The following is a 27,731-nucleotide window of genomic DNA, read 5'->3' as shown; positions in this document are numbered from 1 at the left end:
ATGAAAAAAGCGTGAAAAAGAAAAAAATGTTCTTCCTGTTTGCACCATTCCGATGATTGCTCAAAGGATAAGTGGGCTTTTCCAGTTTTGCACCAGAATCACTTCTTATGCATATGTACTTTTGGAGGCGTTGGAAAATCTACTTATATGTAAAAGGTTTTCTTTATAGAAACAGCATACTTCGTAACCTTGTGTGTGCCAGACTAGTTTGTAAAAGGATGAACCGCATATACCTCTGGTACTAAAAGGGTTAAAACTCCATTTGGGTGGGATTAAGGACATAACTTCAGCAACTCCAACAGGTATATCCAGCAAAAGGAACTGACCTGGCCCTGTATAGTGCATAATTCAATGTGAGAGTGATTTAACTATTTGTTATACATGAGCAGCTCACTGGGGTCGCCCCTTCACAGTGTGTATTGAAGTGAAGGAGTTTAAACCACAACTCTCGCTTTAGTGAATAAACCCCCAATGTGTGTCATTATGTCTTCTCTCCCCTTTCAGCCTACTGTACCTCCTTGTCTAATCAGCTGCTCCTGCTGCCTATGGCTCCTTGTCTTGGATAGGCTTTAGGACCCAGCAGAGCCCTGCCCTGCCTCCCACTAGGATACACCTGTTTGGCTGCTTGATGAATGTCTCTGGGGTCCGCCCACTCTGGGCAGGTAATGCTTTGTCTCCTGCTTCTTTTCTAATCTCATTTTTTTCTTGCCCCTCCTGTGCCTGAACACAGCACCTCCTTCACCCACACACCAGCATCAGATCATTTCCTGAATGACTTAAGTGTGGTAAAGATCAGCAGCAGGCAGAGGTATCTGACAGCTGAGCCACTTGTCATTTCCTTGTCTGCACTACAGCTATGAACTAGATGCATACCCTGCCAGCCATTCCCATTACCTGCCCTCCCTGCACAGACTCTCACTGCCCTCCAAGTGCCTCTAAGCTCAGGACAAAAGGTAAGATGACCCTCACCTCCTCCAGCATTGTGATTCTACTCTTGCCCAGCAACTAGGACAAGAAAACTTAGCTTCTCATCTATTCTGATTGCAACATGTTACTGGTTAGTGGTTACCATGTTTCCTTCTCCTTTAATTAAGGGGCTATTTCTTCTTTTTTTATGTGACCTACAAACATGACAAACTGTCATAACTGACCTTGCTTCACATTTGTATAGATTTAACTCTTTTTTTTATGTTAATTTAACTCTATAGGGAAACAGTTATTCATTCTTATTGAATGTTAGTAAGAAGTAGCTTGTATTGGGGTCACTGGATTGGAAGTGTTTTTTCCTAAGAAGAATGATCATTGCATTCATTTTACCCACCAGACAGGATTCTTCCATCTCCTCAGGGCTTGTCTTGGTTATCATTAAGGTGACCTGCAAGGTGGCTTTTGACAAAAGGGAAGGGAGAGTCTAATTACTAAGCTCAGGACAAAAAAAAATGTACTCTATGGTAACCAAGATATCTCACCTTATTCTTTACTGTAAATGTTTAATAATGAAATAATTAAAAAAATAAAATAAAGAAGCTTTTTTTGTTTCCATGGCAACAACCTATCAGTGCCTGCATTGTATTCCCAGCCAAAACTATTAATGGGGCAAAACTTTTACCTGATTTCTGGGAAGGGTTTGGATATTAAGCAGCACAGGGGATATTTCCAATCGTGTATTAGAAAAATTAGAAACTGTGCGGATTATGCTCCTTTAACATAACTTAGAATCGCGTATCTCAGCCTCCAGGAACAAGCGGATATCAGAGACTGAGTTTGTTTCTGATAGAAACCATTTCCATTACGGGTACATTTTGGATAGATGGTTGATATCAGGGTCACTTGTCTGAAAGAATCTCTAGTGGTATTTGGTTTGAAAAGGGGTGAGAAATGTTGATAGAAGACAAGAGAAACGTTACTCTTTCAACAGTTTTGGGTGCCCTTTTACAGTAAATAATACCTAAAGAATGAAGCAAAAATAATTGAGGACAGAACTTTTATGTCCCGATCCCTTATACCATCACGTGTTGTAACCTCTATCATGTTGATCAGTATGGCTTCAGACCTGATGAAGCGAGGATAACTCTTGAAAGCTTGTCTTTTAAATATTATGTTAGACCAATAAAAAAAGGTATCACCGCATACTCTGCAATACTCTGATTTTTGGACATTGTGTCTACTGGACTAATATGCCTAAACCCATTTACATTATATATCTTTCTCTTTAAATTATGGGAGTCTCAGTGGGTTAAAATGCAATGCAGTCTCATTGATTCAGACCCATGGCAAGCGAGGAACAGCCATGAAAAATTAGGACTCCCCAAACTTGGGGTACTTTGACGTAGTGGTGAGCTAAGCAATATATGGCCATACAGTGTGATAAAATCCCAAAACTTTTTAAATAGGATTTGCTGAGTGTGCGGTGATCTCTTGTTTTGTTGTATGTACATACTGCTCATTTCAGCAGCACCCCAGAATCTGGATTTATATGATTTTTAGGGTGTGCTTCCCTTTCTGTATCCATCTCCTTATCTTTTTTTTTCCATGAGAAACAGTTTGGCACCAAAAGGAGAGTGGGTTTTATTACTGGGAAAGTACCCTGAGAGAAAATGAAGTTATGTGCCCAATGCCTGTGCCGCTTGCGTTGTTCGATTTGCTGGGAGACAGCGAAACAAATATAGTTTCTTTTAGTGATCACTAGTTTATAACAAAAAAAAAACTAAATAAGACTTTACTCATGAATGTTCCGCAAATGGTAGAGGTTATAAAGGGACAACCTACTGGTCCATAAAACTCCACCAATAAAGTCCCACCCACAAAAAACGCACGCACGCACGCACGCACGCACGCACGCTTTCACAAGGAGCCGCAGTGTAGAGGGCTTTCAGTGATCCATTTTTCATACCAGTTTTGGCCTCTGTCAATGGAAGCTCTGTCTGCGCATGCACATGAAGGAGGTTCTGATGAATCATTCCGTGCATTACTTTAATTATGACGCTCTAATGCTATCGTATGCATTAAAGTACCCCTTTTGAATAAAACAGTTGGTAAAAAGCAAACTGGTTTTTTTGGGACAGGTGTGAATAGCTTTCCCATAGAGCTGCTGCTTTTCTGCAATTATACAATTGCTTGTTTTTCAGACATTTCTTGTTTTTTCAGACATCATCTATCTTCCATATTGCTTACATGAAATGAAACTTATCTCTTTGCGTTTATGATTTGTAATGGGTAATAGTTTTATGTGTGTCATCTGTTCCCAGTGTTGAAGAAATGATTAACTGTGTCTCTTGGGGTATTCCTGGTGGTTAAACTATTATTTGAGATGAAACCCTGATATCAGAAAAAATATTTGTCACCGCTTCTCTGTAGTTAGGTGTTTTTTTTTTTTTTAGGTGATCAGTATGACTTATGCAATTTTTGTCACTATTTGTAAAATAGTTTGATTAAATCAAATTAAGTGTGTGGGTATATATATATATATATATATATATATATATATCTCATATGTGTGTGTTATATTATCTTTTTTCCCCCCTCAACATTCATTGTTTTTTTTTTTCTCTAGAGGTTAAAACGAATGCAAAAATCAACATGTATTTTATATTATATAATTCTGCACCTAGTCTCACCTTTATTAATGCCTATCATTCCCTACTATCTCTCTTTTGGAAAAGACGGTATATATGTCTGTGTCCCCCTCTTTCAAAAGCTTTTTTTAATGTTTTTCTAAAAACCTGAAGCCCACAGTGTAAGTGATCTATTAGTTGTGCATAAATAAAGTTTTTATACGTGATCAATAGATCTAATAAAAGGTCATACTAATTGGCAGCCCCTGAGAACATTTCTTAAAGGAGTTACCTTTGGCCATTTAAAATATTGGGGGGTTAGTATGCCCTTAGGATAATAGTTGAGTTGGTGTAGTTGGCTGTTTAACTCTTTAAAGTGGGCTTGGCATTCATAAATGGACCCATGACATAGTCCATTTCAAATATACAATGTAATACATAGATGAAGCTAGCAGATGAATATCTAAACACACTGATCAGTTTTTAGTGTCGAGTTCTTGAGTCTCGTGCATCCTCGATTCTGATTGTCTTGTTGCAGCATTGAATGTCCATATGCGCTAAACTTTGCTGGAGATCATTGTAGGCGCACATATATGCTCATTCCCATCACCCACCTAGAACTTCGTGCTAGGTTTCATTTATCGATCATCATACGTGACTTAAATGCCTAAGAAAAAAAAGTTGATCTATACTTTTGCTAGTACAAAGAATCAACATCTCACTATTTGATGACGCGTGTAGTTTAGTGGACCTTCCGGTATGTATCGATGTTACCATATCGTAACAGAGCAGATAGGATGTTGCCTATTTGTGGAAGTCATACTCCTAATAAACTATATAACTGAATGCTGTTTTTTTTATAACCATGGTTTTTAATTCTTTGTAACTGAGACAAACCGGGTCAAGTAACACAAATGTTTAGCTTGTAAGCTTGTTGGAGTTGTGAGTGTTGTCTCATGGTCTTCGATTGAGTGAGTGTGTGTGTGTTTGTTTGTGTGTGTTAGTTATGGGGAGTGGCAGGGGCCTGAGCTGGGGGGGGGAGAGATCAAGAAAATACTGCAGTAATGCTAGCTTCAACCCTGACAATAGGTAAAAGATAATTTAGCATGCAGCTCCTGAGGACATGAGGCTAATAGCTGATCTTGTTGAGTCTCTGTTAATTTGGATATATACACACCGTAACATGGGTTTATTGAGTTTACCAAACTGTTTAAGATTTTGGAAAGATGACATCACAACTCAGTGGCATTTGCATGTGCCGTTGGGGCAATACAGTGCTATACAGGATGATGTCAGCACCATGTACTCTACAACGCACAAGGAAGAAAGGGTTGTTCCTGAAATATTCACACATTATGGTGTAGCACAATGCATGTTTGTATCAGAAACGCCCACGTCAAGTCCGTCATCATGGTTTTGACTAAATTGGATGACCCTTAGAAAACTATAGACATATGTGTGATATGGGAATTTAATATATGTAGCGGCCGATTTAAATGTCTCCTGCTTTTCATCCATTTACCGTAATTTTTTTCATTTTAATGTATTTAGCCTTCACATTTTCATAACATTGTTAAGCGTTTGACATCTGGAATGATGCACTAGTTAAACCTGTACATTTTTCTCCGAGGTCTATTCAGTAACCATATTCTTGGACTATTAAAATATCATCCAATTTATATTTCTGTGTGGTAGGTTTAATTATGTCAGCAAAAAGTGCATCCTTGCCCATATTTAATAAGAGCAATTCTGTAGCAAACATGGCGTACCGGGTTCAAACTAAAATGTTGTTTTCTCTATCGGTTGCCACACATTTCATATTTTGACCCAGAAACACTAACCCCACTGCTGCCTTCACGAGTAATGCTCTGCGGCTGATATGTAAACTTCCTTTTATGATTTGGTACCTTTTTAAGCTGTGATGTATTTATTCTGGCACGGTACCTTTTCCAGGATCATTGTTTTCTGATGGCTCATTTGCGACTGTTCCTGGTTGTCTTTGCCAAATGCTGCAGGCGGTTTAGGTGTCTCCTGGAGATTTTCTGTTAAAGGAAGTGTTTGGGTAATCCGAGCGTGTGATTGCCAATGTGTTGCTATCTTAATTGTTTCAAAATGCCACCTCACATAAGAGCGATAATGTACAAATATGCATGACTCGCATCAATACACAATGCAAACAGAAGTCAATTTAGTTGTATGTATATAGTAGAGCAGCTGTGGACAGACCTGCCATTCCTAGATAATAATGTCTTTGGCACCCCTCCAGTTTGCCTATATGATCGGGCCTGCCCCGAAGGTGACATTCAGTTTGAATCATTAAGGTAGGGCAAATTATATATATATATATATATATATATATATATATATATATATATATATATATAATCATTATATTGTTTCCTATAGCTATAATCTTCCCAAATTAAAGATATCAAGTTGGCTTAAAACTTCTCGATTTACTGAAACACTGATCCAAGACATCAAGACATTTAAATGGTTTGTCTAGAAATGTCCAACTTAGTTTCAATACACACAGTTAACTGGGATTTAGGAGGCAACTAATCCAAATACAGGCATTGTATTTTATTGAATTAGATGACCCTAATTACACCATACTCCAATCAAATCTTTAGTGACTTGGTGAAACTTGTATTTTTTACTTAGATGGCAAGTTCTCGAATGCTGCTTTGTTCAGGTTGCAGAGTCAATCATAGGGTTTGGTCACATGCAGTGGTCTGGTCACATGCAGTGTCTCTGGAAACGCAATGATGTAACTATGACATTCAACATGACATTGTGTTCGTGTTCCATCCACAGCTTCAGTTGACAGGCTTTTCCTAGAGCCAAGACACACACATAAAACTGCATAGCGGGATATACGTATAACTTCACAGTTATTCTTCAGCCTAGATCCTGAACAAGCAAAGAACTTCTTCTATTAGGTATCCGTATCTTTTGTCTATGGGCCGTTGAAGTTGTGTGAAAGGGATTCCACCTTTTTCTTATTCTAATCTTTGCTTACACAATAACTGTATGGCAATTATTTAATGTATACATGCCTTTTGTGTGTTTAGAAGGACCATGTTACATAAAGAAAAATATAAATGCAGTGCATTTTATAACCTTCCTGTTCGGTTGGGCTTATTTCAAATGCCATACATCAAAACTGCCATGATCTTCTTCATGAGGCTGACTTGGTACCTGTTTTTGTAGATGTTAACGGGGTGGCTTACAATCATTGACAACGCCACTAAAGAACTTTGAATTCATAATATGCATTCTTTAAAACTTAAAAACCTGTAGCTCTCCTCCTCCTCCATGATACGCCGACTTTCATGGTGGAATAGGCATGAAGCTGAATTTAGGACAAGGCCAAGGACTGATTATGGTTTGAATCTATACATCTGGGAAAATGGGCAGACTAGATGGGTTCTTATGTTCTGTCCATTTTTTTTATGTTTCTAAATATGTTTGTGCTTACTAAAAATTTTAATACTAACGGCTGATATTATTTGAGGTGCCTCGTAGGACAGCAAGCTTTTTCTGTGGTTCTGTTTTAATTCTATGCTGAAGCTCTATAGAAACCTGCAAAAAAACATGAACAAATGAAATTATATGTATAGTAATAAGGAGGCACCTTTTTACAACGTTTTTCCTAATGGAAAACCTGGCCTTGAGCAAGTTTACTTAAAGGGCTCTATTTATGTAATGGGTGTAATGGGAACAGGTTAACTGCACAAACAATGAAGTACAAGTCCATTATGTCTAGCGCAAATATTAACACAATTTAATCGGTTTAATCACTGCTTAATCCACCCTGTAATTTATATGTATCTCACACATTGAACACATGCTTGATCTGTGCTGTATTATGTTACAAAGCAAGGTGAAATTTAATATAAAATTTATATATATATTCCTCCTGTATATAGTACATATAGGGAAAATGGACACGTTGGCATCAGTGCTTGCCGCATTTTGCCAGGGCTTCAAAGATAAGCGGGAGAGGTCTTGACGTAGACGCCTAATGCTCCATGGGCATGAATGTTTTTCGCAAGCCTTGTAATGGACACTGTTTTGCATGTGAGACATTTTGCCTACTCGTGGTAAGGTTAAGTTAGCGCTCCTCCTAGAATATTTTAATACAAACACAGGAGGCATGATGAAGTCTGTATGGACTGAACAGAAAACGTGTTCATGTAATCATTGGGTACTTTGAGGCTGTATTTGGAAACGTTGCCGTCCATTGTCTGGTGCCATTGATATACAAGGAGTTGACGTAGTAACTTTCTTTGTCGCTTCTGTCGATGATAAGTGAGCCTTTGGACCTTTCCGCTGTCTTCTTTATCCAGTGGGTGTGGTGGAAATCTTACAACTTGTTGGTATTTTTATGACCATGACCTTTGAGCAGGGAGCTGAAATACTTTTGTGTGTGTGTGTGTGTGTAAACCATACTTTGTGTCTTTGCAACAATGGTCTACTTGGTCGCAAGAATCCCCATGGATGATGCCCCAGTATAGACCACCAAAAAGCAGCCATTGCATCCTATAGGTGCTGGGTAGGTTTGTATAGGGTATGTTCTTTATGTACCCAGTGATAGAATCTTCTCTTGTTGGTGAAATGGCGGTTTCGTAACCTGCAAGATTACCCTCGTAGGCATTGTATTTCAGAAGCAGGGTTTTTAAGGTATGTAATATCGCGTTTTGCTATTTGAATTTATGTCTGGGCCTGCAATTAATCTCCTGTGGGGGGGGGGCAAAGAGCTCCTTTTTGAGTGTCAATACTGTTAATGCACTTCATAGTTCATGTGTTGTACACTTTGTTAGTTTCTGGTGTGGCATTAATAGATCTGTACAAACAACAAGAGTGAGCTTTTGCTAGTTTAGAAAATAACCTTTTTATTTTAACCAAAGCCACAACATTTCAAAAATAATTGCTGCTCTTAATGCAAGGCTTTATGAAATGTCATAATTTTTGTTATAGCATTTTTTTTCAGTATCCTATTATTCACATGATTTATTTATCTGTGTGTATACATTTCTAACAAGGACAATTCAAATATGAGAACTATATATGTAGGAGATGGTGTTGCCATAATGTCTGGTAGAAACAGGATATACAGAGGTAAGGTCCTGAAGCCGCCTTGTAAATGCCCAGTGACGTGGAAAACAAACTATCCTTTGATAAATACTGCTCCTTTTTTTTGTTTAAATAACTAGGGGAACATCATTACTGGCGGTTGTTCTGCTTTGCCAAACTGTGCAAGATTTAATTGATTGGAATATTGTTGAATGTGTTTACTATACCATCGTGGCTTTATATAATGAACCTGTATGGCAAAATATTGCTTCCAACTGGACCAAGGCATAATAACAGAAGCGAGACACAAAAAAGTTCTGGTACTATTATTTATTTTTTTTTTTATTTTTTTACTTTCACCTTTTGTATTCTTGCTTGCTTTTGCAAATAGTGAAGGGCTTTCACAAAGTGGAATCGGACACCGTCCATTAATTCTAGCTTTCCTGGCGCAGTTCTAAGAAAAAGAGAAAAGCTTGGCCCTATCCACTCGAGCTAGAGAAGTTAGTCTTTGTCTTTATAAACCCAGAGGTCACTACCTTTGGAAGTACAAGATGCTGCATTGGATGGTGATCAGCCCAACAATCCGCTTGCTGTAGGCAAGTTAACCTTTCTATCTTTCAAGGACAACAGTTTTCAAGATAAGATTGTCTTGGGACTAGTAACTCACAGGTATTAGTGCTCTTGGAACACAAGAAAGCATAACAGGGACCCTGGTGAGCTTTAAAGGGAAACCTTGTGGTTTTCACAACGTGTAACATAACTTTATTCACTAAAATTTCTAAATAGGTAATTATTTATTTAGATTTTTGTATTTACTATTTTATCTGGTGGTGGGAACACTAATAGTGTTTTATACATTTTTCATGTCCTTTTCACTTCTGATCACCTTCCTTTCCAAAAACTGCCTGAACCAATCTTTATGTTATCAATATGGGAGAGATAACTTAATAGTCTGTGAGACGACATCACATAAATTTAAAGGAATCTCGTAGCTATATACCGGTATGTATTAAAGTGCATACGCTGCATGGAGTTTTCATTTTAAAAAAGAGAAGCTTTTTTTTTTTTTTTTTTTTTTAGCTCTGGGATTTGCAATAACTTAACCCCAATGAAGCCATATATGATGGCCCTTCTATGAATACTTAAAACATTTTGTGTGAATGTTGCAGAACTGAGTAGTATTAAAATATTAGTAATGATGTAACACATTGATTATTGCATGTGAACAATCTGCCAGTTTGTCACCACAAATGTTATCGCTTCTAGTTTTTAAAATGCCAACGCTTGGCAATTTGCTTTACTGTTTGCCATAATATTTAGCTTTTATGGTCCCATTCAATATAGTGGCCCAAAACAGACATGTTACAGATAAGTGTTATCACCACGCTATCCAGAAGAATCGGCATAGAAAACCAATAAGTAAAACACCAAAAAGTCCACAGAAACTCCATGGTATAAATGTGACCCCATGTTTATGCAACACTTGCTGGTCATACTGCATGTAAAGCACTAGTGTAACGGAGTGTCCAGTGGGGCCCCCAACACCACCTCTTCCAACCCCTGCCACCTGGGTTAGCCGGTTCCCAGCTCCCTGAGTGACAGGATATGATGTCATTTAACAGCGCTTACACAAAGCAGTGTGTGAGGAACACGAGGTAGGTAAGTATGTTTGTAAATAAGTATGTTACTGTGTATGTTATGTGTGGGAGGCGGTTGTGATGATAGTAGGGATGTTTTTGTTAGTGTCATGGTGAGCGTGTGTTTTTTCTTGTGCATATATTAGTTACTGGGGCGGCCAAGGGTTCACTCGACATTACCCGCCCCCGGGACAGAAAGTCGTCCCCTAAAATGTGTGTGTAAGTATGTTAGTGTGTGTAAGCATGTTAGTATGTTACTGTGTGTAGGAGGTGCTTGAGTGACCTGGCAGGGGGACCTTGTTTGTTACCCCATTTATGTAAAACACATGCATGAAGTTGAATTAACGAATAACAAGCTCATGTAAAATTTTAAAATAAGAACAGCCCAGGGGGCAATTGTCCTTGTACCCTCTTGCCAGTCCTCGTACAGAGAGCAAGATGAGCATTTGAATGAAATGGTGTTAAGGTACTGTTGTGGTGTTGCCTACTCGGTGATGTTTTAAGTCTTTTTAAGGTACTGTATGAATACACCCTTTTACAATTACTTGGCATCAAATACTGGTTTTTGAATGACTTATGACCCTATTGGGCTGTCTAAGGTTCATTATATAAATATTGTTTCTGTAAGAGTACACACCTAGTCAACCAGTAACTTATTGTTATTTTTCACTTTGAAATATTGGCCACATCCTTTACAGTGTTCATTTGTTTAACCGTGGTCATTAAATTTGTCTTTCTGCTTCTTAGGTCCCTGTGTGAATGCTTTCATTTTTTAATGGACTAGCTAAAGATCTCACCTACCTCTTCGAAACATTTGGTCTACCATCGCAAGGATCTATAATACTTCAGAATGAGATTATTAAGAAGACACTATGGGCCCCTGAAGCTCGCCCTGGTGGGTGTAGTATTTGTGATCTTTGTTTTCATTATGCACAAAGACGTTGGGAATGGTACCAAAGATGATCCGTGGTTAAAAAACATTGTTGAACGGAAAGATCAAGTCATTGACATCATGATGGGAGCTGTTAATAACTTAAGGGACTCCATGCCAAAGCTTCAGATCAAGGCCCCCGTACAGCAAGAGGAATCCGTACAGAATAGCAAGTCCTGTCTTCCTGGATATTACACACCAGCTGAACTAAAACCATTCATGGAGAGACCTCCACAAGACCCCAACAGCCCTGGCGCGGAAGGGAAAGCTTTTAAGAAAGATCAGTGGACTGCAGAAGAGACAAAGCAGAAAGATAAGGGTTATGACAAGCATTGTTTCAATGCATTTGCCAGTGAGAAGATTTCCCTTCACAGAGCCCTTGGACCTGACACCAGACCCCCTGAGTAAGAACTTTACATATCTGTATATAATACATGTGATTCCTTAATTATAACAAAGGTCATTTTTTATTTTAAAAACACAACTTTTCTGCAAATTTACTCCAATATTGAAATCATAGCATTGGCTTAATCTGATGCAAGAAACAAAATAACATATAAATAGCAGTGGGCACTTTAAATTATGCAAGTAATCACTTTTTTTCACATTGCATGCTTCCCAAACCATAAACAAATGGTTACTGGACATATTATTTTATTGTATTTTTACACTCTTTTGTTCTATGTTTAACCAGTTTTTCCTATGGTTTGTTTTGCAAATATAGGCAAACCAGAGCGTGCACGTTTAGTGAACCCTGCTCAGTATTTTTGAGTGTGTGCATGTGTTTTTGTGTAAATACTGAGTTTTTTTTACTTGGGGGATGAATGTCCGCATACTGTCGATGTTGGAGAACAACGGGTATTATGCTTTTTTCTACAAGGATTTTAAGAGGTGCTGCCAAGTACCTACCGTGGAAAAAGCTAAAAAAAAAAGCTTAAAAAAAAGGATCACTGATAACTTGGCTTTTCCTATACCTGAAAATATTACTGTAGGAGCCATAAACCAGTTATAATACTTTTTAATGACCCACATTATATTCTTTATTGCTGGAACATATATTCAAGCCTACTAAGATATTATCTTTCTGTTTAATGCTACCGTTGGTACATGTATATTATGTGCTTTAACTAAGATTTGGTTGAAAAACGCTAATTAAAGTAAGTTAAAGTATACGTTAAGAAACATCATAGGCACCTAACAAGTGAGTGGCTGACCCTCCCATGAAACAGGCTGTTTGCTTCTTATTATAGATCAAGTAGAAAATCCAGTTTTTTTTTCAGACTTTGGCCACGTCATCAGAAATGACTAAGTAAAAGTAAATCATGTTACTCAGGACACTTCCATTGCCTAACCCTGGTGTATTAATTAACTGCATTTGCAAACTAAAATGCCATTACATATTTATGTACTGCTTATTAAAGTGGCTTGCTAAAAGAGAAGAAAGAAGCTCTGGCAGTTTAATAATTTTGGAGAATTTAGTCGTTTTGTAAGAAATTATTTCTCCTTCGTGGGGGGGGGACTACTGGTATGTCTCTTACTTTCTTTCCAACATTACCTACTGTACGTTATTGACCATAAAAGCCCTAATTTAAAACATTATGAGATCATATACAATTTTTACAAGTGTGCATAAAGACTCATGCACTTTAATTTGTATCTTACAAGTTTGGGTGCAAATTATTATAGTTTTGGCAGGCTAGCATAAGACTTAAGCCCGATCGCTGACTTTGCCCAGCTGAACTGAATTTTTTTACGTTGGAAATCGGGCACAGATTGCCGAGAGCAAAATATCAGAACAAACCTGTACAGAACAGATGCACTTTTGAGATTTACAAGGAAATCAAATAAAAAATAGTGCTTGGTAACCGTGGTAGTTTATGGAGACCGGTTCCTTGACCTACACATGATCTTACATTGGTATCTGCAGGAAGTATTCTCACTTTAATGGTTGTTCTAGGTGATTCAGAACACACAATTCTTTTGTATCCAAAACAATGAACTTTAACACACATGTCTAAATATTACCAGGCATGACTTTTTAACATTAGATTGTCGTGTTTCATAGTGACAAAACAGGATCCTGGTTAATTGTATGAAAACTGATATTGTCTCCGCAACCAATGTAGTTCTGTAATCAACAGGTACATTCCCGTTGGTTGTTATAGTAATAACACTACGTTTTACAGTTTGCATCAGAATCACTTTTTAGATTTAACATCCAGTGAATTTATTACTTAGTGGAAATCTGCTACTGAAACATGCTACTATTCACATTTATTCATATTTTATAGTAACATCTTATAACAAACCACATGATTTAGAATGTTTAATAATGTAGAATGTATGAGCCCGTAAAGACATATGTCACTTTATTTTGGCTAATGTTTTAATGAAATATGGAAGCCTCTCAAAGCCTTCCCAATGTATTAGTTTACTTGTTTGAAATGATCTTTGACATAATGTGACAGTATGTTCACATTTTCAGAGGACAGTACCCCAAACTTCTATTCTCAATTTGTTTTTGGTTCAGAAAACATTCTCAAACATAGTCGTATAGCAAAAGTATTTATTTTTTGTTTTTAGTGGAAAGTAAAGCCTGCTGCCTTAGAACAGTGCTGCCAAGTTACAAAGCACCTCTTGAAACCCTTCATACTATTTTTTTTCATTTACATTTTTTTTTATGGCTTCATTCCTTTTTATCACGTGTAATACCATGACATCATAAATTACTTCTGGGCATACTAGCCTGTCTAGCAGACCACTGGGCCAATGGCACCAATGGCAGGGCTCAATACATACAACAAACATATTCAAACTTACGTCTTAATGGGTTACCAGTTGTAACAACTACACAGTGGTTTACTACAGAGGTAAGAGTTAGCAGAGCTAGTGCCGTCTACAGTAAACATCTGTTAACGTCTCTGCCTTCCGTTTTTGGTGGTGACTGGTCCTGTGGGCGGTTTAACTTGGTAAATAACCTCTGTGGTTGCACATATTCTGACTTTAGAGATTTGTATTTTTTTCAAGACAGCAAAGAAAATCTTCTGAATGAATTCCTGCAAAAATTTCCATTTGTGCTTAATTAGATGAGTCAGCGTCTAGACTTCCAAAACATAAAGTTTCTCTTCGTTGTTGGCAAAGGAAATTCTGTCCGGTTATTGCCCACTAGTCACTCTGATTCATCATGTGTTTTGTAGTAGTGCAAAATCTTCCGGGTGCTGTAGCTTTAAAGCTATGGGGTTCTGTATAGAAAGGGATTCTGGTGCAAATGTTAAAATGTGGGGTTATTACGATTGTCACTGGTGACTGGGCCATTCTCTGTGGTGATACGATCTCCTTTAAGTCTTTAAGGTTCACAATATTACATAAATCTAATTAAAACTTTCGCACTAAACAGTTATCCTGGCAATTTTTGTCCAAATTAACATATCACTATAGAGTTGGCCAGTTTACTTCTATAAACCTAATGGGGATTATGTGTAAAATGTAATTGAGCATTCTGTTAGACCACTTTTCAAACTTTGTTCTAGTATCGGATTTTTACACACAACTTGTATATAAAACAGGCATTCATCGATCTGACTACGGAGTGATCTGTAAACTGCCTGATATGTTTGGCCGGTGCATAAACGTGTAATATTCCATGACATTTATGCACATTCAGTAAGCTGATCTGTAATCTGCATGTTTCATTTTAGCATCCCACACAAAAGCCAATATTGTCATACTGGTCGCAAATAAGACAAGTCTGTCTCGATGGTGTCTGTGATGGTTTTATTTGGACGTTTATAAAACCGGATGTAATCTCCAATATACTTAGGCGATTCTGAAGACGGCACTTCCATGGTCTTGGAAGACTACATCTTGGTCTATGAACTTTGTCCCTCTTTAACACTAAGCATTGTTTAACCTCTGTTAATGTTTTCTTCACACTTTTATATACTGAATTTGCAAACCTAAAACACTATAATAAAAGTTTTATGTTCAGTGCTTGTAAATGAAAGTAGAAACCTCATTCCAAGTTAATACAACATCAGTTCAGTCCTCCACTCCCGGTCCCTTGTTTTTCGCTTGAGATAATAGATTAGGCTGGAGTAGGAGGCACTGTCAGGTTCTTGGATATGTACTTTACCCTGTCCAGCTCCAGAAACCTTATGCTTAATGGATTTTTGGCACACAGCGTGTTAACTGAACCCATTATCAAGCATTCATTTGAGATTCTGTAACTTCACTGTTACATGCAACACTGGGTCATCAGACAGGTTAACAATTGATGTATCTGTGGGAGATTTTTTCATGTAGCCAAAAGATTTGGGAAAAGCTCATATTCCACAGCGGGGATCTGTCCATGACTTGGCAGGTGTGTCCATGACAATGGAGGAAAAAAAAGATTGTTCCCCTGGGGTACAAGAATTCTTTTCAATAAAGAAAATCAGGGGGAAAAAGTTCCTAAAGCAATTTAATTTGAAGCGGGTAGCCACCTCCTTTATCAGCTTTTTTTTTTATTTTTAAATGATCAAACCTCCTCCCTTCCCAAAACTGTAACAGCTGTCTCTGTGGCTGGTCAATAGAGAAAATAAAAAAAGAAGAATCATTGTTTCATTTGAAGGCAGCGGGAAAACCTAAGCTCTCATGTGGAACGCTTCCCCTGTTTGATGTAAGATTGAGGTATGTGGTTTGTAAAAGAACCATTCACACTGGCGTTGAAAAGCTGAAAACAGGGTTTGAGCATCATTGCGGCTTCGGGAATGATGGCCCATCCTCCTTATTTATTTATTTATTTTTAATTATTTTAAAATTAATCTATTAGTGAAGGGTATTAGGAGTTGATTGGCTTTTTATAGAATATAATTGTAAAATCTCATGTATAATAATGTTTTACCCCTTTTAAAGACAAGAGGGACCCTATTCTACATCTAAGTCAAGCAGGCTGATTATACGTGAGAGCTTACAACGCCTAAAATATATTTAGCTCTATCTACAGATACAAATGCGCAACATGTATTTCATTATGGTTGGGTATTTTTGCTCTCATTATGTTTATTACATACAGTACTATTATTCTTGCTATATTAACGGCTCTTCTTTTGCAGATGCATTGAACAGAAATTTAAACGTTGCCCCCCACTTCCAACAACCAGCGTAATTATCGTCTTTCATAACGAGGCCTGGTCCACCCTGCTTCGCACGGTGTATAGCGTGCTACATACATCACCAGCCATCTTACTAAAGGAAGTCATTCTTGTGGATGATGCCAGCGAGGATGGTAAGTTTAATTGAGGTGTGATCTTGGGTCTTCGTAGGATCGTGATTTAATTCATGGCTTATGGCAGGGGTGTCCAAGTTTTTTCTGCAGTGGGCCACTTCATCAGAATTGTATATGTGCGCGGCAGCAATCACACTCCTATCATACCCAGGCAACAAGTAAATGCTGGTACCTAGGCATGATGGGACTGTGCTTGCTGTGATTGCTGTTAGCAATCACACTCCTATCATGCCAAGTCAGCCAGTACATGCTGGTACAGGGTGGCTGTAAGTGATGTGCAGACCCCATACTGCTGGCAGCATCAATACACAAGGGGCAGCTAGCTAGGTTTCAGCATGTACTGGCTGACTTGGCATGATAGGAGTGTGATTGCTAACAGCAATCACAGTCACATCATGCCTAGGTTCCAGCACTTACACATCCAACCAGTAAATGCTGGAACCTAGGCATGATGGGACTATGATTGCTGTTAGCAATCACACGCCTATCATGCCAAGTCAGCCAGTACATGCTGGCACAGGGTGGCTGTAAGTGATGTGCAGACCCCATACTGCTGGCAGCATCAATACACAAGGGGGGCAGCTAGCTAGGTTTCAGCATGTACTGGCTGACTTGGCATGATAGGAGTGTGATTGCTAACAGCAATCACAGTCCCATCATGCCTAGGTTCCAGCACTTACACATCCATGATATCGCACACATACTCATTCATTCATATACTCATTCATTCACAGATTAATTCCCTCAATCACGCATACTCATTCAAACAACCTCCCCACCCCCTTACCTGCACTGCAGCTCATCGATGCCGCTCACAGACTTCAGCAGAGTGCGCGGCCTCCCTCTGCGTTCTCTGGTACTACACAGAGGAAGCAGGACTGGAGCAGCGTCATGTGATGTCACGTGAACTCTGCTGGGTTCCGCTTCCTCTTTGCAGTACAAAAGACCCTCCCACTGGTAAGTAGCAGGGCTCTTGTTGTATCAGGGCTCGAGGTACGGCCCGCGTAAGATCGGTTGCCCTGGCTGCCGATCTTAAGCGGGCCGCACCTCGATGTCTTGCGGGACGAATTTGGCCCGTGGGCCGCATGTTGGATGCCCCTGGCCTATGGAGAAAAGAACAAGTAAATAATAATAATAATAATAATTAAAAAAAAAAAAAAGAAAAAGTACAACAGAGATCGCTAACACCTTTTGTAACGTGGTCTCTCTGTTGATCTGGTGTTAACAACCAGCAGAAACAGAAAGGTGTGGAGCCGCGGTAGAAAAATTAAATTATGGTCACTGAATTTATTCTTGTTCTTGCCTTTTGGGTCTGAGATTCTTCTTCTTGTAATTGTTGCACATATTCTAACTAAATCATAGGAAGCCCGGGTGTAATGGAGAGGCAAAACAGGTTAAATATCACACTTGACATATAATACATAGACATTTAAGAAAAGAAGCATCAACAGGGCTCCCCAAAGAAGAAATGCAAATGATTTGTCCAACTGGTCGAAAGTCTCTAGCAGTGATTTTGATGTATTGTTTGTAGTAAAGGACCAAGTTGGTGAAGTGTTCTTATGCGTTTCTGTTAGAGCATCCATCCGGTATTGTTCTGTTAAAAAGAAATGGCCTCTCTAATGGGACGGGAACAAATATGATACAGTTTTCTTACAATGTTAATGAAATAAATGACTCCACCGGGTCTGTCGGGGCCTTTCTGACAGGAATCATTTATTAAGTATCCAATGTATCTGAGATGATTAAATGGATTTTGTTACCAGAATTAAACCGGCACAAAGGAGTTGGTTTTCAATAGAGTCCACAAAGGACACTACAAAGTGTGTGCATTTTAGAAGGATCCTAAAATCTTTTACAGAATATACCAAAACTGTCTTGTTTGGGGCAAGTAATCCGAGATACCTTTTTAGTGGCCCAGTGTACTCAAAGACACAAAAAACTGAACACGAAAGAGCTACATGGTCTTAAAACTACATGTTTGGGACTCTTCATTATAAATATACCGTGTTTCCCCGAAAGTAAGACAGTGTCTTACTTTCTTTTTATCCCTAAAAGCCCCACTATGTCTTACTTTCGGGGTATGTCTTATATTGGGAAAAAATTGAGAGTGATGGGAGTTATGATGTACTTTTAGAGCATAATTAGATCATGAAAAAGACATTGGAAATGGTACAGCATAACACCCATCACTCTCACACACTTACCAATCAACACACCTACCAATCCACACGTATACCAATCCACACACATATACACAAATCCACACACGTATACACAAATCCACACACATATACACTAATCCACACACATATACACCAATCCACACACATATACACCAATCCACACACATATACACCAATCCACACACATATACACCAATCCACACACATATACACCAATCCACACACACATACACCAATCCACACACACATACACCAATCCACACACACATACACCAATCCACTCTCACTTAATGCTTTCCTACCTTTCCTTTCTTCTTTCAGCTTCTTTTCCTCCTCTTCGCTCCTCTTCTTCAGTTCTGTCTTCTTCCTGGTTCAGAGGGCACGGACAGCGGTGGGCGCGGCTTCAGTGTTGTGCGCCGGGATCTGACAAGAAACCCCGGCGCACAACAGCTGTTGCCGCGCAGATCACAAGGGAGCGGTATCGGAGGTCATTAACAGACCTCCGGCTCCCTTGAGTGATTTTAAGCCGGGTTGAACCCGGCTTAAAATCACTCAAGGGAGCCGGAGGTCTGTTAAAGACCTCCGATACCGCTCCCTTGCGAGCCTGCTCCTCCAGCGGCGGACATTACTGTCCGTCTCTGGAGGGGTGCCGGGTGCCGCAGGTTGGCACCCCCTGGAGTGTGGCGCCCTGTGCGGTCGCACACCCCAAAGGTCGGCCCTGCTCTAAGGGGCCGGCCTTAGGGGTCTGCGGCCGCACAGGGTTTAAATAAAAACATCGGGGTTTTTTTTCAACTTTATTTAACATCCTCCATGTTAAATAAAGTTAAAAAAACTTTATTTAACATGGAGGATGTTAAATAAAGTTAAAAAAAAACCCCGATGTTTTAATTTAAATCCTGTGCGGCCGCAGACACGTAAGGCCGGCCTTGGTGGGGACTTCCCGGCCCCTTAGAGTGGCGGACCCGGCAAATCCCCCGTGTTTCCCCGAAAGTAAGACATATGTCTTACTTTCGGGGTACGGCTTATATTAGCCGACCCCTCTGAAACCCCCGATACGTCTTACTATCGGGGGTGTCTTACTATCGGGGAAACACGGTATATTGTTTGGGGATAGTGTTCATAGAGCTGCATATATATATATATATGTATGTGTGTGTGTATGTATATACCGTATTGGCTCGGATATAGGCCGCCCCCGTATATAGGCCGCACCCTAAAAGTTTGGTGCTTTTTTAAAGAAAAAAAAAAGTTTTTTTCTTTAAAAAAGCACCAAAAAAACATGCTGCCACTCTGCCCCCCCCAGATATGCTACCACTGTCCTCCCTCCCCGAGATATGCTGCCACTGTCCTCCCTCCCCGAGATACGCTACCACTGTCCTCTCTCTAAGCGTTTTTACCTCTGCCCCCCCCCCAGACTTACCGGAGCAGACTCCAGGGTGTCTTGCGGGGCCGGCGGGGGACATCTACGCAATACAACTTCCGGTGCCGGCACTGGATGTGCCGGCACCGGAAGTTGTATACGCGTATTGCGTAGATGTCCCCCGCCGGCCCCGCAAGACACCCTGGAGTCTGCTCCAGTAAGTCCGGGGGGGGGGCAGAGGTAAAAACGCATCGTGCGGAGGTCCGCACGATGCGCTTAGACAACCTCACGTGCCGGCATCCCCCCCGTGGGAAGTGCTGGCAGGGGAGGCTGTCTGAGCGTATCGGAGAGTAGGATGCAGGTCCCCTGCACCGCTGCGGGGGATCTGTATCCTAACCCCGCTGCCTGCCCGGCGCCTGGGACTGCATGTCCCGGGCGTCGGGCGCTAGACCCCGAATATAGGCCGCACCCCCACTTTAAAGACTTAAAGTGGGGGGAAAAAGTGCGGCCTATATTCGAGCCAATACGGTATATATATATATATATATAATCTCTAGATTGGCTATGTTTACTGCCAAAAAAAAATTTAGTTCAAAACCCCATGCAGTAAACCCGTGTCATTTCTGATCGTGCAAACCGCGTTCATTTATATATTTAACAATTCTTTTCTTTAGCATGCTTTCCATTGAATTCCCAACTACTAACATAAGATGTACTGGTCTGTAGTTGTCTGAGTCCTCCCTGATACCGTTTTATGTGAAGTGGTAGTACAACTGGTAATTTCCAATCTTCTGGAACTGCTTCTGCCAATAGTGACTGGTTAAATAAGGATGGTAATGGTTTTCCCAGAAGACTCTAAAGCTCTTTAGATTTGGGTGCATCTCATCAGGAAACACTAAGGGATCTCAAAGTATGGGAGAGTTTTAATTTAGAAGAAATGTTATAAAAAGGGCTCATACTATAAAACACTGGCGGTCACAAAACACATTGTAGGTAAGCATGGAATATGTTAATTGGTGTCTTAGCAGTAATTATAACTTGAAACGATAAACATCAGTAGATGTGTTTGTGGTACAATTACATTCACCTCCGTACTGGTTGGGTAAATCTATTCCAGATCACGATGTGATTGTTAATGTGTGTAATGTATATATTATTATATAAACACTGGCACCTGTTCTTTTGCACAGATTACTTGAAGGAACCATTGGATAACTATGTGAAGTCCCTACAGATCGTAAAGATAATGCGACAGAGAGAAAGGAAGGGTTTGATCACAGCGCGGTTGCTGGGTGCTAGTGTTGCTACCGGAGAGGTGCTGACCTTCCTGGATGCCCATTGTAAGTATTAATACGGTTGCGCTGGCTGATTTCATGCTGCACTGAAGTATGTGGCAGAGGGATTGATGATATCATTTTTAATATAAAAGTAAATCTGCTAGTAACATAAAGCCTTCGTTCTGGCTATAGAGTTTCCAATGTTTTCTACTTTTTTTATTTGTTCTAAGTAATGGCGGTTAAACAGGTTTTTTTTGCTTGTTTACATGAAATACATGAAATTTAGCTACAATTTTGTGTATCTTTAGGTTTGTTAATTATTGTAGGGCCATTGGCTATATGATGGCTATAGATGTTTCTTAGGAATGACTATTTATAGGAAATACTATATTAAATATATTATGTGCCCCAAGTGCACCCTATTCTGCTGCAGACGACTCGCCATTTTTACAGAATGTACAAGTTTTTTCCCAGTCCCAACATTATCATTCAGAAATGTGCCAGATGGCTAAAGTGGGTCCCACTACTTGCAGTGCCTGGGCTAACTAGATCCTGTTTGTAAAATAGACTTGCGTGTCAAAAAGGTAATTTCCTTACCATGCGAGAGAGAGCAATTATTGTTTTCTCTAAGTGGAGCATCACCTTTTAATATACAGAATAGCAAAATACATTTTTTTTTGTGCTTTGGATTTAATAGTTTCAATAGGAAGTGATCTTAAGCATGCTGGTGGCCTGGAGACTGACATTTGTAGAATTGTTTATATATATATATATAATTTTTTTTTGCTATTCAACAGATAGTATTTATGGTGGGATTTCATGACACTACTCATTGTGTCTTAGACAAGAGGTGCAGCTGCCTATTTCGTTTAGCTTAGAGTGTCATGGCTTAGAATCATACACTGGTCAATTTACCATTTTGTATCTATTGTATAAAAGACAGCTCTCCAAATGCAATAGGGTGTCATTTATTTATGAAAAAAACTGCAATACTGCACTTTTACTGCAGTATTACTGCACATTTACTGCAGTTGTGAATGTTATAAAGGTTTGGCTCAGATATCATGGAATGACCAATTGTAACCTTCTACTCTGTACGTTTATTTATTTATTTATTTTTTGTGCATTTTTTTTTTTATTAATGTACAAGAATGAGTTTTAGTACAGTTTAATTAATCTACTTTCACTGTCACACAGGCGAGTGCTTCCATGGGTGGCTGGAACCTCTCTTGTCCAGGATCGCAGAAGATCACACTGCTGTTGTGAGCCCAGATATAACCACTATTGACCTAAACTCCTTTGAGTTTTCCAAACCAGTCCAGTACGGCAAGCAGCACAGTCGGGGGAACTTTGACTGGAGTTTGACATTTGGTTGGGAAACAATCCCAGCGCATGAGAAAGAAAGAAGAAAAGATGAAACATACCCAATCAAGTATGTTCTTCTGTGTTTTTGTCTCTTTTTTTTTTTTTTATCTGTCAATATTTTTAGGTTTTTTTTTTTTTCTTCCCCAATCATATATCTTTATAGCAGGAAAAAGTGCCAAATACTTTTTAATCTTCCATCAAATTACGGTATGTCTCTGTCTTCCAAGTGTTAATATAATATAAACTTGCAGATCTCTCTTTCCATCTGGTAACAGTATGGACATGAAGTTGGCCTAAGGTGCTGTAGAAGGGCATGTGTCTTCCTAGTACTGTGACCTGTGTGCCCAGAAATCTGGATTCATATATAAAAAAAAAAAAATACCACTAAACAAATACCCATACCTGTGGGGGGAAAAAATTGTAAAGAAACAGCAACGGAAACCTTATTTTTGTAATGCCTTGGATTGTTTGGTTTATGTGAGAGCATCACTTTATAATTGCAGTGATTTGTGTGGGTAACCCAAAACTTCACTTCTAATTAACTGGAAATGTTCCCCAAAGTTTGGGTAATCTCAAATTGAACAGTGTCCAACAAAAAATGGGAAGAAGGAACCACTGGGCAGTAGATTTGTGATTACATTTATGGGTTATAATCATGTCTGATGTGTTTCAAGCTGTCAACACTTAGTCATAAATTGAGGACTTGAGAACATGTAGCGGTTCAAATTCAGGCTACATTTTTTGTTATTTGTTGGTTAGTTTAGAAATTATATAAACTTTGAACTGGAATTAAAAAAAAAAAAAAGGGTTAAGGAGCTCTAAAATATATAAAAAAAAACTATTAATTTAACTCTTTAACATAGTATGCGATACACATTGGGATATCTGCCATTTTCTTTTCTTTTGAATGTTTACTTTAAAATGTATGTAATATAGAAGTTATGCTTTTAACATTGCATTTAGTTCAAGAAAGGTTCAGTTCAGTTAAGTAACAAGTGAAATGCCTCATTTAATGTATAATACCTGAGGTTGTTTTTTGTGTCTTTAAGGCTAAAGTACTGGTTAATACTAGAGCTACACTATAAATAGCTTGTTTTATTATAAGAACGATTGCAGTGTTAATTTGTCTCATATCATGAAAATCCAGCTTTAGCTACCCGGATTAAGTTTAACAACTCAGCGTTGTAGGAAGCCCATAATGTGGAGTTCATGTGAGTTAAGGATAGACAAATGCATGTAACAGACAGGTCATTTGATGTCTGGTAGGCATTAATTAATGTTGATCTATCACCAAGCAATTAAATGCTCTTTCTAACTCCAATTTTTTGTTTCTTTTATAATCACACGTTAGATCTTGCGTTAAAATGAGGAAATGACTATATTAGGGATGAGTTAATATATAACTATGCAGAATTGGTGCATACCATGAAAACCACTTCCTTTAACTGATGAAATATTCATCCACATTCATATGAAAAGTGCTATGTTCTTGCCGTACCGTAAAGGCTTTTCTATGGGCCTAATATCGGTTAAGTCCTACCCTTTTTAAGTTATCAAATTTCTAAACGTGCTGCCTTTACTAGGGAGCATTGATAGAGATTGCAAGAAAGGCATGTTTTAGCTCTATGACTTCACTACTCATAATGCAGGTCTAGCCGCAGCGAGCTTCTGCTGCAGGAAGGGTTTGGCTGGCCCAGTATGATGTATTGTTAAATTAGCAAGAGTTTGTAAGTCTCCTTACACATTAAATGATGCATTATACAGATCCAGCTCAATAGTAGAGAAACCTGCTTGTGTTGGTCCTTCACAACGAATATTGAAGGGAGAGTGTTAAGGCAACAATTCTCCTGTCAACTCTCCCTTTTGTGAATAAACCCAACAGAGTATAAAATAACTAATCTCTTAGGAAAGAATTGTAATCCAATATGGGTGAGTTCAGGAATGGCATCTGATTTGGACTCCAACTACTCCCATGCTCAACTTACTGTAATTCAGGTTTTAATGGTGGCTTCTGTCCATTAGAAATTCATTATGAAATGATATCTCCTCACTGTTGACATTTGACCTTGTGATTTAGTAATGGTTATGGTTTAGGTAACCGCTTTGCATTGTTCACCTCTGCGGCACTATGTACATTGATGGCTCTTCAAGCATTATTTGAGATGATAGCGCATTTCTCTTTAGTAAATCCCTGATTGGAATGTCTTACACAAGTTTATCTTTACATCCTAGGTCTCCAACTTTTGCTGGTGGTCTTTTTGCAATTTCCAAATCGTACTTTGAGTACATCGGATCCTATGATGACCAAATGGAAATTTGGGGAGGAGAGAATGTGGAAATGTCTTTTAGGGTATGGTACCTCTGAAGTATTTTATGTTTTCATAGTATAAAAAGAGTTTGTGTTTGGATTATGTAACCTGTGTGTACGTGCTTCTTTGTATTTGCTGGGTTGTTTGGTGTAAAAATGAAGTAGCATTATAAAGAAAGTGTTCTATTTTAACAAGCGCGTTTCTCCTAGGTCTGGCAGTGTGGTGGACAGTTGGAGATAATACCTTGCTCTGTGGTAGGCCATGTGTTTCGTACTAAGAGCCCCCACTCGTTCCCTAAAGGAACACAGGTCATCTCCAGAAATCAAGTGCGTCTTGCAGAGGTCTGGATGGATAGATACAAGGAGATTTATTACCGGAGAAATCAGCAGGCTGCCAAAATGGTCAGAGAGGTATGTCAAATGACACTTCACAAAGTCTCGGATTAAAAAGATTTTATTATTCAGAGATGCGTGTGTTTTTGAAACCCATCTATCTGTGTGTGAGGGAATAGTGATTTGTAGTCTGCTTTTTTGCTAATTGAGTTTCTGGGGTTTTTTTGCGGGGGATATTGTGAAAATCACTTAACTTGAAAATACTTTTTTTGGTTTCAGAAAATGATTAGCTCCTGTGAGAGTTCGATTTTGATTTGAACCATGTATCTACTGAAGTGTCTGATCTTCATGCGTTTTAAAGTTTTGAGAAATGCCTGTCTGATTCTGAGTAAATCTAGATTGCAAGCTTTCAAGACCTCTCAGGTCCCTTCATCAGGCATGTTATACAAAAATGTATTGAGGTTTTTCACATTGTTGTATAACATGCCTGATGAAGAGACCTGAGAGGTCTTGAAAGCTTGCAATCTAGATTTACTCAGTTAGCCAATAAAGGTATCATTCAAACTCCACTTGTCTCTTGTAATTCTACGGCTAACACGGTACCAACTCTCATCTTTTGACCGATTCTGTGCATTAAGTTGCATTACTGATCAGTCCAGAGCTGTAAGTGTAGCCTGCCCTCTGGTGGCACAGCAGTCCATCAAAAAGAAGCACATCCATATGCGCTTGTTTATCTCACCTGCTGGTATTTCAGAATGTGTACAGTGCATAAAGTTGGTATCCAGAAAAGGTCACTGATATGTCCATGACAGCTTATTATTTTACATGTTTTTTTTTTTCTCCCTGTGTGTATTTTTTCAGAAAAGTTATGGTGATATTTCTCAAAGACTTAAGCTCAAAGAAGATTTGAAATGTAAGAACTTTACGTGGTACCTGGAAAATATCTACCCTGAGATGTTCATACCTGACTTATCACCAACCTATTATGGTGCTGTAAGTAACATGTAACAAGTAGTATTCTCTTCTTTTATACTAACCCATTATTGACCATGGACATGGTTATACAGAGCCAGCTCCTTTTTGTGCCGGAAGACTCTTGCCATATTGGAAAAAATAGAATATAGTAGACTTGTGTATAATGCTCATGCCTTACTTGGGCAAAAATTGTGTCCTTAAATAGGGTAAATGTAAGTAATACATGCAAGTGTGCCACCAAAGTGCCTCTTGTCTGAAGGCAAGTCATAAACCAGTGCAGCACACCAACATTTTCTCTCAATCCCTTTAGTAATAATAAATGAATAAAGCTATTGTATAGAAACAGACATTTTTTAAAGACATTTGCATCCTTTGTGAACCTTACCTCCTTTGTATAATAATGAATTATATATATAAAAAAAAACGTTAGTAATTTTGTATTTAAAATGGCCCATTATTTGCATTCCTGGAAAAATAAGGTGAATGAGTTAACAAAAAAACACATTAAAAGTGATGTCGGATTACCCAAAGATTCTATGAATAGATTTCATTGACTTTACAGTTAACAATTTGACTTTTTTTGCAGATTAAAAATGAAGGATCCCAGAACTGTCTGGATGTCGGGGAGAACAACCACGGTGGAAAGCCGCTGATAATGTACCCATGCCACGGAATGGGTGGCAACCAGGTAAACGGTTCATCTTACACAATAACGTATGTGAATGAAAATTCACACCACAAAGGGCTATAAATATCCCAGGCATGCAGAGTGTTGATAGAATGTCACTGTTGGCTGGGGAGGACTCATCCAGGTATATCATCAGACTGTCAATGCCAGGGTATGGTGAAGTAATTTCAACTTTGTTGCTTCTTTGTATGGATCAACATTATGTTACTGTTTACTCCTAAACAGAACAAAGGTGAAAAGGAACAATCCTTATTGCGTAAAATGTGGTGATAGTTTGCAGCAGAACAAAACATATAACTGAGATTGTGGAGTATAAATGGAGTTGAAAGGACTGCTGGAAAAATAACTACTGTACAAATATATATATGTTTGTGTGTATTTCAAAAATATGAAATGTAAAATGCATAACACAATACTTGGCAAATGTACCATTACCATTCTCCCATTAAGAACGCTATTCCTGTGTTACCTTACAGTACTTTGAATACTCCACCCAGCGTGAGCTGCGGCATAATATTGGCAAGCAGCTGTGCCTACGTTCCAAGTATGGGCCGGGTCAGGTGGAACTTGGGGATTGTCAGTACAAAGGAAGAGGGACAACCGTGCCCGGGAATGAAGAGTGGGAGATTACAAAGGTATGTGTTACTGTACCAAACTTCTAAACCATTTGTTACATAGAACCAAGGAAACAGGAGGTTTGACGTGATCTGCTTTCTAAACATGTGCAGTAGTAAAACCTTTGGCTGTCAATTCGTTCTCCTTTTTTTAATAAACC

The 27,731-nt window shown here is 38.9% G+C and overlaps 1 protein-coding gene across 1 annotated transcript in view; it reads left to right on the top strand.

Annotated features, from left to right (window-relative positions):
* Positions 1–755: 755 nt before the first annotated feature.
* Positions 756–27,731, top strand: part of GALNT6 (polypeptide N-acetylgalactosaminyltransferase 6) — a 28,836-nt gene continuing 1,860 nt past the window's right edge. The window contains exons 1-10 of the mRNA XM_053455805.1: positions 756–953; positions 11,018–11,605; positions 16,295–16,467; positions 21,201–21,350; positions 22,485–22,719; positions 24,885–25,002; positions 25,171–25,371; positions 26,155–26,286; positions 26,855–26,956; positions 27,433–27,591. Of these exons, the coding sequence (XP_053311780.1) occupies positions 11,121–11,605; positions 16,295–16,467; positions 21,201–21,350; positions 22,485–22,719; positions 24,885–25,002; positions 25,171–25,371; positions 26,155–26,286; positions 26,855–26,956; positions 27,433–27,591 (1,755 nt within the window). The 5' untranslated portion in view covers positions 756–953; positions 11,018–11,120. The remainder of the gene's footprint in view (positions 954–11,017; positions 11,606–16,294; positions 16,468–21,200; positions 21,351–22,484; positions 22,720–24,884; positions 25,003–25,170; positions 25,372–26,154; positions 26,287–26,854; positions 26,957–27,432; positions 27,592–27,731) is intronic.

This window comes from Spea bombifrons, chromosome 2, assembly GCF_027358695.1.
Source record: "Spea bombifrons isolate aSpeBom1 chromosome 2, aSpeBom1.2.pri, whole genome shotgun sequence".
In the NCBI taxonomy this organism is placed as follows: Eukaryota; Metazoa; Chordata; class Amphibia; order Anura; family Pelobatidae; genus Spea; species Spea bombifrons.
This window is presented reverse-complemented; position numbering and strand designations above follow the sequence as displayed.